The following is a 12,869-nucleotide window of genomic DNA, read 5'->3' on the forward strand; positions in this document are numbered from 1 at the left end:
AGCAGGTGTCGTGAGTTATGTAGTACCCACATACGGCCACAAGGAGGAGCAAGAGTGCTAAAACCCCATACAGTTTTTTGCCTTAAAAACCCTGAACCTAACAATCAATCAAATGTATTTATAAAGCCCTTTTTACACCAGCAGATGTCACAACGTGCTAAACAGAAACTCTTACCCTACTTATAACCTATTTTAGCCTTACCCCTTACCATAATTCTAGGGTAGGGTAGACAGCTGTGTGTCCATGAAGAGCGACCGGTCTATGAGTCCTCCTATAGAGTTCAGATTTTTTTACTGAACAAAGGTAAGAAGAACTCATAGTCAGTTAAACAACACTGTCTCTAGTCATTTCTCCACTCCCATTTTCCCATTTATTTTTGTTGTTTTCACAATCCATAGGCTAAATCTTTTCAATTTTTATAGTCCTAAAACTGTGTGTGTGTGTGTCTGGGTGAGGAAATGTAATCTCAGTGTTTTGTCCACAGAAACCAACAGCAGAGATCAGAAACAGAGATTCTCAGTGGTCAGTCTTCCGAGAGTCATCAAACAGACCTGGACTCCATATTCAGTGTATGTGGTCCTGTTATGTACATTTGTTTTTGTTTACCTCAAGTAAAGTTGATCTGTCAATCATTCATTAATGTGTTAATGAGAAAGCATTTCTTCTCTTGCTGAACTTATTTACTTGATTTATTTCAGTTGCTTGAAGAGAATATTATGACATTTGTGAAGAACGAGCTGAAGATGTTCAAGAGGATTCTTAGTCCAGAACTCCCAGAAGGCTTTGAGAGTCAGAAGCAGGATAAGGAAGTGGTGGATGCTGAAGATGAGAAGCAGGAGAGCAGTGCCAGAGAGGGGGCTCTGAAGATCACACTGCACGTCCTGAGGAAAATGAACCAGAAGGAGCTTGCTGACACACTGGAGAAAAGTAAGAGCTGTCTGCCTCATGTTGAATGCTGTTTTATAACGAACATTTAAAAGCTGTAGCTAAAGTACAGCTAAAGTAGCTGTGTAACTCAATGAAATTGTAGCAGCCTTAACACAACACCTAGTGACCTCATCAAGTAGCATTGGAATATGTTGTGTTGATTCATTTAGAGAGAGAGAGAGAGAGAGACGGAGAGAGAGAGAGAGAGAGAGAGAGAGAGAGAGAGAGAGAGAGAGAGAGAGAGAGAGATAATACCAATAATAATATAATCAGTCACACCAGTCTGTAATGCATTATGAAAACATTTACACATTTATACAGTCAGTTAAGCGAAGAAATTATTATAATTAAAAAAGGTATAACAGTCCTAGAATACTGTAGACATTAAAACAGACGTAATATTAATATCCAATGTGTTATTTCTTCATTCAGATGAGCTTGCTGTGATTTGCCAACGTGAACTCAAATCTAATCTAAAGAAGAAGTTTCAATGTGTATTTGAGGGGATCGCTAAACAAGGAAACCCAACACTTCTCAATAAGATCTACACAGAGCTCTACATCACAGAGGGTGGGACAGGAGAGGTCAATAATGAACATGAGCTGAGACAGATTGAGACAACCAGGAAACAAGCAAGACCAGAGACTCCAATCAAATGTAACGACATCTTCAATCCCTTAACTGGACAAGACAAACTTATCAGAACTGTGCTGACAAAGGGAGTCACTGGCATTGGAAAAACAGTCTCTGTGCAGAAGTTCATTCTGGACTGGGCTGAAGGAAAAGCAAATCAGGATGTCCAATTTGTATTTTCATTCCCTTTTCGGGAGCTGAATTTGATGAAAGGGGAAAAACACACTCTGATTGAACTTCTCAATCACTTCTCAATGGAAACCAAAGAATCAAGAATTTCCAACTACGACAAGTACAAAGTTCTGTTCGTCTTTGATGGTCTGGATGAGTGCCGACTGCCCCTAGACTTCCAGAAGAACAAGATCTGTTGTGACGTCACAGAGTCAACCTCAGTGGATGTTCTGCTGACAAATCTCATCAAGGGAAATCTGCTTCCCTCTGCTCTCCTCTGGATAACTACCAGACCTGCAGCAGCCAATAAGATCCCTTCAGGGTGTGTTGACCAGGTGACAGAGGTACGAGGGTTCAATGACCCACAGAAGGATGAATATTTCAGGAAGAGATTCAGTGATCAGGACATGGCCAGCAGAATCATCTCACACATGACATCAAGGAGCCTCCACATCATGTGCCACATTCCAGTCTTCTGTTGGATTTCTGCAACAGTCCTTGAACACATGTTGAAACATAAGAGAGAAGAGATGCCCAAGACTCTGACTGAGATGTACTCACACCTTGTGGAGTTTCATACCAAACAGAAGAATGAAAAGTATCTTGGGAAAGAAGAGACAGGTCCACACTGGAATAAAGAGAGCATTCTGTCACTGGGAAAACTGGCTTTTCAACAGCTTGTGAATGGCAATCTGATTTTCTATGAAAATGACCTGAAAGAGGCTGGCATTGATGTCAATGATGCCTCAGTGTACTCAGGATTGTGCACACAGCTCTTTAAAGAGGAATGTGGTCTGTACCAGGACAAGGTGTACTGCTTCGTGCATCTGAGCATTCAGGAGTTTCTGGCTGCTGTATATGTGTTCCTCTCATTCATCAACAACAATGAAAATCTAATTGATGAACCTCAATCAGCGTCCAGCAACATTTTTGCGCTGTTCAGAGACAAGTCTGCAGTTACTTTCTACAAGAGTGCTGTGGATAAAGCCTTACAAAGTGAGACAGGAAGCCTGGACCTTTTCCTCCGCTTCCTTCTGGGGTTCTCACTGGAGTCCAATCAGAAGCACTTACGAGGTCTACTGACAGAGACAAGAAGCAGCTCACAGAGCCATGAAGAAACAGTCAAGTACATCAAGGAGAAGATCAGGGAGAATCCCTCTCCAGAGAGGTGCATCAATCTGTTCCACTGTCTGAATGAACTGAATGACCATTCTCTAGTGGAGGAGATCCAAAGTTACCTGAGCTCAGGAAGTCTCTCAGAAGCCAAACTGTCACCTGCACAGAGGTCAGCTCTGGTCTTTGTGTTGCTGACTTCAGAAAAGGAACTGGATGTGTTTGACCTGAAGAAATACTCCAGATCAGAGGAAGGTCTTCTGAGGCTGCTGCCAGTGGTCAAAGCCTCCAGAGCTGCTCTGTGAGTACATACAATTATATTTAAGTACTAATCATCAGGAAGAAATATTCAGTTTAGAGAAAAATATATATTATAATATGTACAGTATATAATATTATTTTGAATAACCTATTGAATCACTGCATTGATGTTCACATTAGTATAACAATATGACCATACAATTCTAGGAGACAGAAGATTAATCTATATGTTGTTTGAGAGAATAAACCAAATGCATCTGCCATTGTCCTTCTACACTACTGGTGTTAAATTAACAGTGTGTTTGTGAAATCATGATGATCTCTTCGTCAGGCTGTCAGGCTGTGGAGTCACAGAGAAAGGCTGTGCTTCTCTGGTCCCAGCTCTGATGTCAAACCCCTCACACCTGAGAGAGCTGGACCTGAGTAACAATGACCTGGAGGATTCAGGAGTGAAGCTGCTCTCTGCTGGACTGGGGAATCCCCACTGTAAACTGAAGACTCTGAGGTCAGTATTCCTGTAGTTGGTCAACAAGTGATAACTGTTCACCAGATACACATGTGTTTACCAGGCACACATAGTCATAACCCAAAACACAACCAAAACAAACTGCAAATGAAACCAACGAGTTTGGGACCAAATACTAAACCTTTGACTACTTTAATACACTATAAGTGAATTGGTCAGAATACGTTTGACTTCTTCAAATGGGGGACGAGATACATAAAGTGCTTTCATTTCTAAACGGTGAAACAGATATGTATGAAAATACCCTCAAATAAAAGGTGACATTATATACTGTCAACTCATATAAAACATTTTATCTCAAATCCAAAATGCTGGAGTACAGAGCCACATTTAAAATGTTAGCTTCACTGTCAAAATAGATATGGTGTGGACTGTATACTCAATACAATCTAAATCTGATACCTCACTGTCTGTCTTTTGACTGATACTGCTTTTTAAACTGGTCTGGTCAGTCTACTCAAATATTCATACTATACATTTTTCTCTCTACAAGCAATATTATGATAATTTCTAATAATGATACATTCATTTATGAATAGATATGGAAGGTTTCAGGACACTGATATATCTGAATATGTTGCAAAAAATATACTGTCACTATTTTCACCACCAAAGAATAGCATTGTGCTTTAAATATGATTTTACTCTTTGCAGGCTGTCAGGCTGTGGAGTCACAGAGAAAGGCTGTGCTTCTCTGGTCTCAGCTCTGAAGTCAAACCCCTCACACCTGAGAGAGCTGGATCTGAGGAACAATGACCTGAAGGATTCAGGAGTGAAGCTGCTCTCTGCTGGACTGGGGAATCCCCATTGTAAACTGGAGACTTTGAGGTCAGTATTACTGTAGTTGGTGAACAAGTGATAACTGTTCACCAGATCCATGTGTTTACCAGGCACACACAGTCCACATCATTTGTGTTTGGACAGTGAAGCTTTCAGTTTTAAATTTAGCGCTATGGTCCAAAATTCTGGAATTGAGATAAAACGTTTCATATTAGGCGACAGAACAGAATGTGTTGGATCATTGTCCTGTTGAAAAACAAATGATAGTCCCACTAAGCCCAAACCAGATGGGATGGCGTATTGCTGCAGAATGCTGTTGTAGCCATGCTGGTTAAGTGTGCCTTGAATTCTAAATAAATCACAGACAGTGTCACCAGCAAAGATCCCCCACACCAAAACACCTCCTCCTCCATGCTTTACGGTGGGAACTACACATGCGGAGATCATCCGTTCACCCACACCGCTTCTCACAAAGACACGGCGGTTGGAACCAAACATCTCAAATTTGGACTCCAGACCAAAGGAAAGATGTCCACCGGTGAAATGTCCATTGCTTGTGTTTCTTGTCCCAAGCAGGTCTCTTCTTATTATTGGTGTCCTTTAGTAGTGATTTCTTTGCAGCAATTCGACCATGAAGGCCTGATTCACACAGTCCCCTCTGAACAGTTGATGTTGAGATGTGTCTGTGACTTGAACTCTGTGAAGCATTTATTTGGGCTGCAATTTCTGAGGCTGGTAACTCTAATGAACCTATCCTCTGCAGCAGAGGTAACTCTGGGTCTTCCATTCCTTTGGCGGTCCTAATGAGAGCCAGTTTCATCATAGCGCTTGATGGTTTTTGCGACTGCACTTGAAGAAAAGTTCAAAGTTCTTGAAATGTTCCGTATTGACTGACCTTCATGTCTTAAAGTAATGATGGACTGTCATTTCTCTTTGCTTATTTGAGCTGTTCTTGCCATAATATGGACTTGGTCTTTTACCAAATAGGGCTATCTTCTGTATACACCCCCTACCTTGTCACAACACAACTGATTGGTTCAACCACATTGAGAAGGAAATAAATTCCACAAATTAACTTTTAAGAAGGCACACCAGTTAATTGAAATGCATTCCAGGTGACTACCTCATGAAGCTGGTTGAGAGAATGGCAAGAGTGTGCAAAGCTGCCATCAAGGCAAAGGGTGGCTATTTGAAGAATCTCAAATATAAATTATATTTTGATTTGTTTAACACTTCTTTGGTTACTACATGATTCAATATGTGTTATTTCATAGTTTTGATGTCTTCATTATTATTCTACAATGTAAAAAATAGTCATTAAATAAACAACAACACTTGAATGAGTGAGTGTGTTTAAACTTTTGACTGGTAGTGTGTATATATATACATATATGAATAGATATGTCAGGTTTCAGGACTCTGATGTATCTGAAAAAGTTGAAGAAATATATTTTCACCACCAAAGAATATCAGTGTGGTTTTAATATGATTTTACACTTGCAGGCTGTCAGGCTGTCTAGTCACAGAGGAAGGCTGTGCTTCTCTGGTCTCATCTCTGATGTCAAACCCCTCACACCTGAGAGAGCTGGATCTGACTAACAATGACCTGAAGGATTCAGGAGTGAAGCTGCTCTCTGGTGGACTGGGGAATCCCCACTGTAAACTGGAGACTCTGAGGTCAGTATTCCTGTAGTTGGTCAACAAGTGATAACTGTTCACCAGATCCACATGTGTTTACCAGGCACACACAGTCCACATCATTTGTGTTTGGACAGTGAATCTTTCAGTTTTAAATTTAGCGCTATGGTCCAGAATTCTGCAATTGAGATAAAATGTTACATATTAGGCGACAGAACAGAATGTGTTGGATCATTTTCCTGTTGAAAAACAAATGATAGTCCAACTAAGCCCAAACCAGATGGGATGGTGTATTGCTGCAGAATGCTGTTGTAGCCATGCTGGTTAAGTGTGCCTTGAATTCTAAATAAATCACAGACAGTGTCACCAGCAAAGATCCCCCACACCAAAACACCTCCTCCTCCATGCTTTACGGTGGGAACTACACATGCGGAGATCATCCATTCACCCACACCGCTTCTCACAAAGACACGGCGGTTGGAACCAAAAATCTCAAATTTGGACGCCAGACCAAAGGACAAATATCCACCGGTGTAATGTCCATTGCTCGTGTTTCTTGGCCCAAGCAGGTCTCTTCTTCATATAGATGTACTTTAGTAGTGATTTCTTTACAGCAATTCGATCATGAAGGCCTGATTCACATCGTTCCCTCTGTACAGTTGATGTTGAGATGTGTCTGTGACTTGAACTCTGTGAAGCATTTATTTGGGCTGCAATTTCTGAGGCTGGTAAATCTAATGAACTTATCCTCTGCAGCAGAAGTAACTGGGTCTTCCATTCCTGTGGCGGTCCTCATGAGAGGCAGTTTCATAATAGCGCTTGATGGTTTTTGCGACTGCACTTGAAGAAACGTTCAAAGTTCTTGACATTTTCCGTATTGACTGACCTTCATGTCTTAAAGTAATGATGGACTGTCGTTTCTCTTTGCCTATTTGAGCTGTTCTTGCCATAATATTGACTTGGTCTTTTGCCAAATAGGGATATCTTCTGTATACCCCACCTACCTTGTCACAACATAACTGATTGGATCAAACGCATTAAGAAGGAAAGAAATTCCACAAATGTACTTTTAAGAAGGCACACCTGTTAATTGAAATGCATTCCAGGTGACTAACTCATGAAACTGGTTGAGAGAATGCCAAGAGTGTGCAAATCTGTCATCAAGGCAAAGGGTGGCTATTTGAAGAATCTTAAATATTTAATATATTTTGATTTGTTTAACACTTTTTTGGTTACTACATGATTCCATATTTGTTATTTCATAGTTTTGATGTCTCCACTATTATTCTAAAATGTAAAAAATAGTCATAAAAAAAACAACAACACTTGAATGAGCAAGTGTGTTTAAACTTTTGACTGGTAGTGTGTATATATACATATATGAATAGATATGTCAGGTTTCAGGACTCTGATGTATCTGAAAAAGTTGAAGAAATATATTTTCACCACCAAAGAATATCAGTGTGATTTTAATATGATTTTAATCTTGCAGGCTGTCAGGCTGTCTAGTCAAAGAGGAAGGCTGTGCTTCTCTGGTCTCAGCTCTGAAGATAAACCCCTCACACCTGAGAGAGCTGGATCTGAGGAACAATGACCTGAAGGATTCAGGAGTGAAGCTGCTCGCTGCTGGACTGGGGAATCCCCACTGTAAACTGGAGACTCTGAGGTCAGTATTCCTATAGTTGGTCAACAAGTGATAACTGTTCACCAGATCCAAATGTGTTTACCAGGCACACATAGTCCACACCATATGTGTTTGGACAGTGAAGCTTTCAGTTTTAAATTTAGCGCTATGGTCCAGAATTCTGCAATTGAGATAAAATGTTTCATATTAGGTGAAAGAACAGAATGTGTTGGATCATTGTCCTGTTGAAAAACAAATGATAGTCCCACTAAGCACAAATCAGATGGGATGGCGTATTGCTGCAGAATGCTGTGGTAGCCATGCTGGTTAAGTGTGCCTTTAATTCTAAATTAATCACAGACAGTGTCACCAGCAAAGATCCCCCACGCCAAAACACCTCCTCCTCCATGCTTTACAGTGGGAACTACACATGCGGAGATCATCCGTTCACCCACACCGCTTCTCACAAAGACACGGCGGTTGGAACCAAAAATCTCAAATTTGGACTCCAGACCAAAGGACAAATGTCCACCGGTGTAATGTCCATTGTTCGTCTTTCTTGGCCCAAGCAGGTCTCTTCTTATTATTGGTGTCCTTTAGTAGTGATTTCTTTGAAGCAATTCGACCATGAAGGCCTGATTCACACAGTCCCCTCTGAACAGTTGATGTTGAGATCTGTCTGTGACTTGAACTCTGTGAAGCATTTGGGCTGCAATTTCTGAGGCTGGTAACTCTAATGAACTTATCCTCTGCAGCAGAAGTAACTCTGGGTCTTCCATTCCTATGGCGGTCCTCATGAGAGGCAGTTTCATAATAGCGCTTGATGGTTTTTGTGACTGCACTTGAAGAAACTTTAAAAGTTCTTGAAATGTTCCGTATTGGCTGACCGTCATGTCTTAAAGTAATAATGGACTGTCATTTCTCTTTGCTTATTTGAGCTGTTCTTGCCATAAAATGGACTTGGTCTTTTACCAAATAGGGCTATCTTCTGTATACCCCCCCTACCTTGTCACAACATAACTGATTGGCTCAAACGCATTAAGAAGTAAAGACATTCCACAAATGTACTTTTAAGAAGGCACACCTGTTAATTGAAATGCATTCCAGGTGACTACCTCATTAAGCTGGTTGAGAGAATGCCAAGAGTGTGCAAATCTGTCATCAAGGCAAAGGGTGGCTATTTGAAGAACCTCAAATAAAAATATATATATTGATTTGTTTAACACTTCATTGGTTACTACATGATCCCGTATGTGTTATTTCATAGTTTTGATGTCTTCACTATTATTCTACAATGTAAAACATTTTAATAAAAAAAATAACAACACTTGAATGAGTAGGTGTGTTTAAACATTTGACAGGTAGTAGTGTGTTTATATATACAGATATGAATAGATATGTCAGGGTTCAGGACTTTGATGTATCTGAAAATGTAGAAAAAATATATTTTCACCACCAAAGAATATCAGTGTGATTTTAATATGATTTTACTCTTGCAGGCTGTCAGGCTGTCTAGTCACAGAGGAAGGCTGTGCTTCTCTGGTCTCAGCTCTGAAGTCAAACCCCTCACACCTGAGAGAGCTGGATCTGACTAACAATGACCTGAAGGATTCAGGAGTGAAGCTGCTCTCTACTGGACTGGGGGATCCCCACTGTAAACTTGACACTCTGAGGTCAGTATTCCTGTAGTTGGTCAACAACTTATAACTGTTCACCAGATCCACATGTGTTTAAAAGGGACACATAGTCCACACCATATGTGTTTGGACAGTGAAGCTTACAGTTTTTAAATTTGGTGCTATGCTCCAGCATTTTGGATTTGAGATAGAATGTTTCATGTTAGGTGCATCTAAACTTTTGACTACTTTAATACACTATAAGTGAATTGGTCAGAATACTTATGACTTCTTCAACTGTGGGGACTAGATACATAAAGTACTTTCATTTCTAAACGGTGAAACAGATATGTATTAAAATATCCTCAAATAAAAGGTGACATTATATACTGTCACCTCATATGAAACATTTGATCTCAAATCCAAAATGGTGGAGTATAGAGCCACATTTAAAATGTTGGCTTCACTGTCAAAATAGAGATGGTGTGGACTGTATACTCAATACAATCTAAATCTGATACCTCACTGTCTGTCTTTTGACTGATACTGCTTTTTAAACTGCTCTGGTCAGTCTACTCAAATATTTTTACTTTATATTTTTCTCTCTACAAGCAATACTTTAATAACGTGTCATTTCTAATCATGATACATTCATTTATGAATAGATATGGCAGGTTTCAGGACACTGATATATCTGAATAAAAAAATATATATATATTGCCACTATTTTCACCACCAAAGAATAGCAGTGTGGTTTTAATATGATTTGACTCTTTGCAGGCTGTCAGGCTGTCTAGTCACAGAGGAAGGCTGTGCTTCTCTGGTCTCAGCTCTGAAGTCAAACCCCTCACACCTGAGAGAGCTGGATCTGAGTAACAATGACCTGAAGGATTCAGGAGTGAAGCTGCTCTCTACTGGACTGGGGAATCCCCACTGTAAACTGGAGACTCTGAGGTCAGTATTCCTGTAGTTGGTCAACAAGTGATAACTGTTCACCAGATCCACATGTGTTTACCAGGCACACATAGTCCACAGCATATGTGTTTGGACAGTGGAGCTTACAGTTTTACATTTGGTGCTATGCTCCAGCATTTTGGATATGAGATATAATGTTTCATATTAGGTGAGAGTATATAATGTCACCTTTTATTTGAGGGTATTCATCCGTATATGTGTTATTGTTAAGAAATGAAAGCACTTTATGTGTCTAGTTCTCCCATTTGAAAAAGTCTTAATAATTTGGACATATTCACTTATATTGTATTAAAGTGAATGTGAAAGTTACAGAGGAACAAGGATCATCCCCCCTCTGTTATTGGTAATGGTGAGAGGTTAGCATGTTTTGTTGTAGCCTCTGTAACTTTCTCACTCATTATTATTCATGATTCACTCATGATCTTTCTCAATCATGTCATCATCAGGATTAATATAGTAGTGTTTAGAAACATGTTATCTACTCACTTAGAAATAAAATTACTCACCACCAAAGAATAGTAGGTTGGGTTTAACATGATTTGACACTTTGCAGGCTGTCAGGCTGTGGAGTCACAGAGAAAGGCTGTGCTTCTCTGGTCTCAGCTCTGAAGTCAAACCCCTCACACCTAAGAGAGCTGGACCTGAGTAACAATGACCTGAAGGATTCAGGAGTGAAGCTGCTCTCTGCTGTCCTGGGGAATCCCCACTGTAAACTGGAGACTCTGAGGTCAGTATTCCTGTAGTTGGTCAACAAGTGATAACTGTTCACCAGATCCACATGTGTTTACCAGGCACACATAGTCCACACCATATGTGTTTGGACAGTGAAGCTTACAGTTTTACATTTGGTGCTATGCTCCAGCATTTTGGATATGATATATAATGTTTCATATTAGGTGAGAGTATATAATGTCACCTTTTATTTGAGGGTATTCATACATATCTGTGTTATTGTTAAGAAATGAAAACACTTTCTGTGTCTAGTTCTCCCATTTGAAAAAGTCTTAATAATTTGGACCTATTCACTTATATTGTATTAAAGTAGTCATAAGTTTAGTATTTGGTCCCATATTCCTTACCCACAGATAGAAATTGAATGGTTAATAATGTCCTGTCATTTTGGAGTCACTTCACTTGTATTGTCAGTAAGAATAGAAGATGTTTTTGAACACTTCTACATTCATGTGGATGCTACCATGATCATGAATAATCATGAATGAATCGTGAATGATGATGAATGAGAAAGTTACAGAGGAACAAGGATCATACCCCCTCTGTTATTGGTAATGGTGAGAGGTTAGCATGTTTTGTTGTAGCCTCTGTAACTTTCTCACTCATTATTATTCATGATTCATTCATGATTTTTCTTAATCATGGCATCATCAGGATTCATTTAGTAGTGTTTAGAAACATGTTATCTACTCTCTTAGACAGAAAATTACTCCAGTCATCATCCACCATTCAGTTACTATTGGACAAAACATAACCCAAAACACAACCAAAACAAACTGCAAATGCAACCAACCAGTTTGGGACAAATACTCAACTTTTGACTACTTTAATGCATTATAAGTCAAATGGTCAGAATACGTATGACTTCTTCAAATGGGGGGAATAGATACATAAAGTCCTTTCATTTCTAAACGGTGAATCAGATATGTATTAAAATACCCTCAAATAAAAGGTGACATTATATACTGTCACCTCATTAAAAATTTTATCTCAAATCCAAAATGCTGGAGTACAGAGCCACATTGAAAATGTAATCTTCACTGTCAAACTAGATATGGTGTGGACTGTATCCTCAATACAATCTAAATCAGATACCTCACTGTCTGTCTTTTAACTGATACTGCTTTTAAACTGCTCTGGTCAGACTATTCAAATATTTTTACTTCATATTTTTCTCTCTACACGCAATAATTTTAATAACGTGTCATTTATAATCATGATACATTCATTTATGAATAGATATGGCAGGTTTCAGGACACTGATATATCTGAAAATGTTGAAATAATATACTGCCACTATTTTCACCACCAAAGAATAGCAGTGTGGTTTTAATATGATTTGACTCTTTGCAGGCTGTCAGGCTGTCTAGTCACAGAGGAAGGCTGTGCTTCTCTGGTCTCAGCTCTGAAGTCAAACCCCTCACACCTGAGAGAGCTGGACCTGAGTAACAATGACCTGAAGGATTCAGGAGTGAAGCTGCTCTCTGCTGTCCTGGGGAATCCCCACTGTAAACTGGAGACTCTGGGGTCTGTTATGTTTCATATTAGGCAACAGTACAGAATGTCACCGTTTATTTGATGGTAATGGTGAGAGGTTAGCATGTTTTGTTGTAGCCTCTGTAACTTTCTCACTCATTATTATTCATGATTAATTAATGATCTTTCTCAATCATGTCATCATCAGGATTAATGTAGTTGTGTTTAGAAACATGTTATCTACTCACAGGAAGAAAATCACTCACCACCAAAAAATAGCAGTGTGGTTTTAATATGATTTGACTCTTTGCAGTCTGTCAGGCTGTCTAGTCACAGAGGAAGGCTGTGCTTCTCTGGTCTCAGCTCTGAAGTCAAACCCCTCACACCTGAGAGAGC

The 12,869-nt window shown here is 39.6% G+C and overlaps 1 protein-coding gene across 1 annotated transcript in view; it reads left to right on the forward strand.

Annotated features, from left to right (window-relative positions):
* Positions 1 to 491: 491 nt before the first annotated feature.
* The window catches only part of LOC311140791 (NACHT, LRR and PYD domains-containing protein 3-like), a gene marked incomplete at its 3' end in the record, with an annotated part of 14,504 nt that continues 2,126 nt past the window's right edge, over positions 492 to 12,869 (forward strand). The window contains exons 1-7 of the mRNA XM_084176017.1: positions 492 to 570; positions 700 to 928; positions 1,361 to 3,146; positions 10,071 to 10,244; positions 10,819 to 10,987; positions 12,355 to 12,528; positions 12,791 to 12,869. The exon at positions 12,791 to 12,869 is cut by the window's right edge and continues 91 nt beyond it. Of these exons, the coding sequence (XP_084032143.1) occupies positions 718 to 928; positions 1,361 to 3,146; positions 10,071 to 10,244; positions 10,819 to 10,987; positions 12,355 to 12,528; positions 12,791 to 12,869 (2,593 nt within the window). The 5' untranslated portion in view covers positions 492 to 570; positions 700 to 717. The remainder of the gene's footprint in view (positions 571 to 699; positions 929 to 1,360; positions 3,147 to 10,070; positions 10,245 to 10,818; positions 10,988 to 12,354; positions 12,529 to 12,790) is intronic.

This window comes from Coregonus lavaretus (assembly GCF_964263955.1).
Source record: "Coregonus lavaretus genome assembly, chromosome: 2".
Lineage (NCBI taxonomy): Eukaryota > Metazoa > Chordata > Actinopteri > Salmoniformes > Salmonidae > Coregonus > Coregonus lavaretus.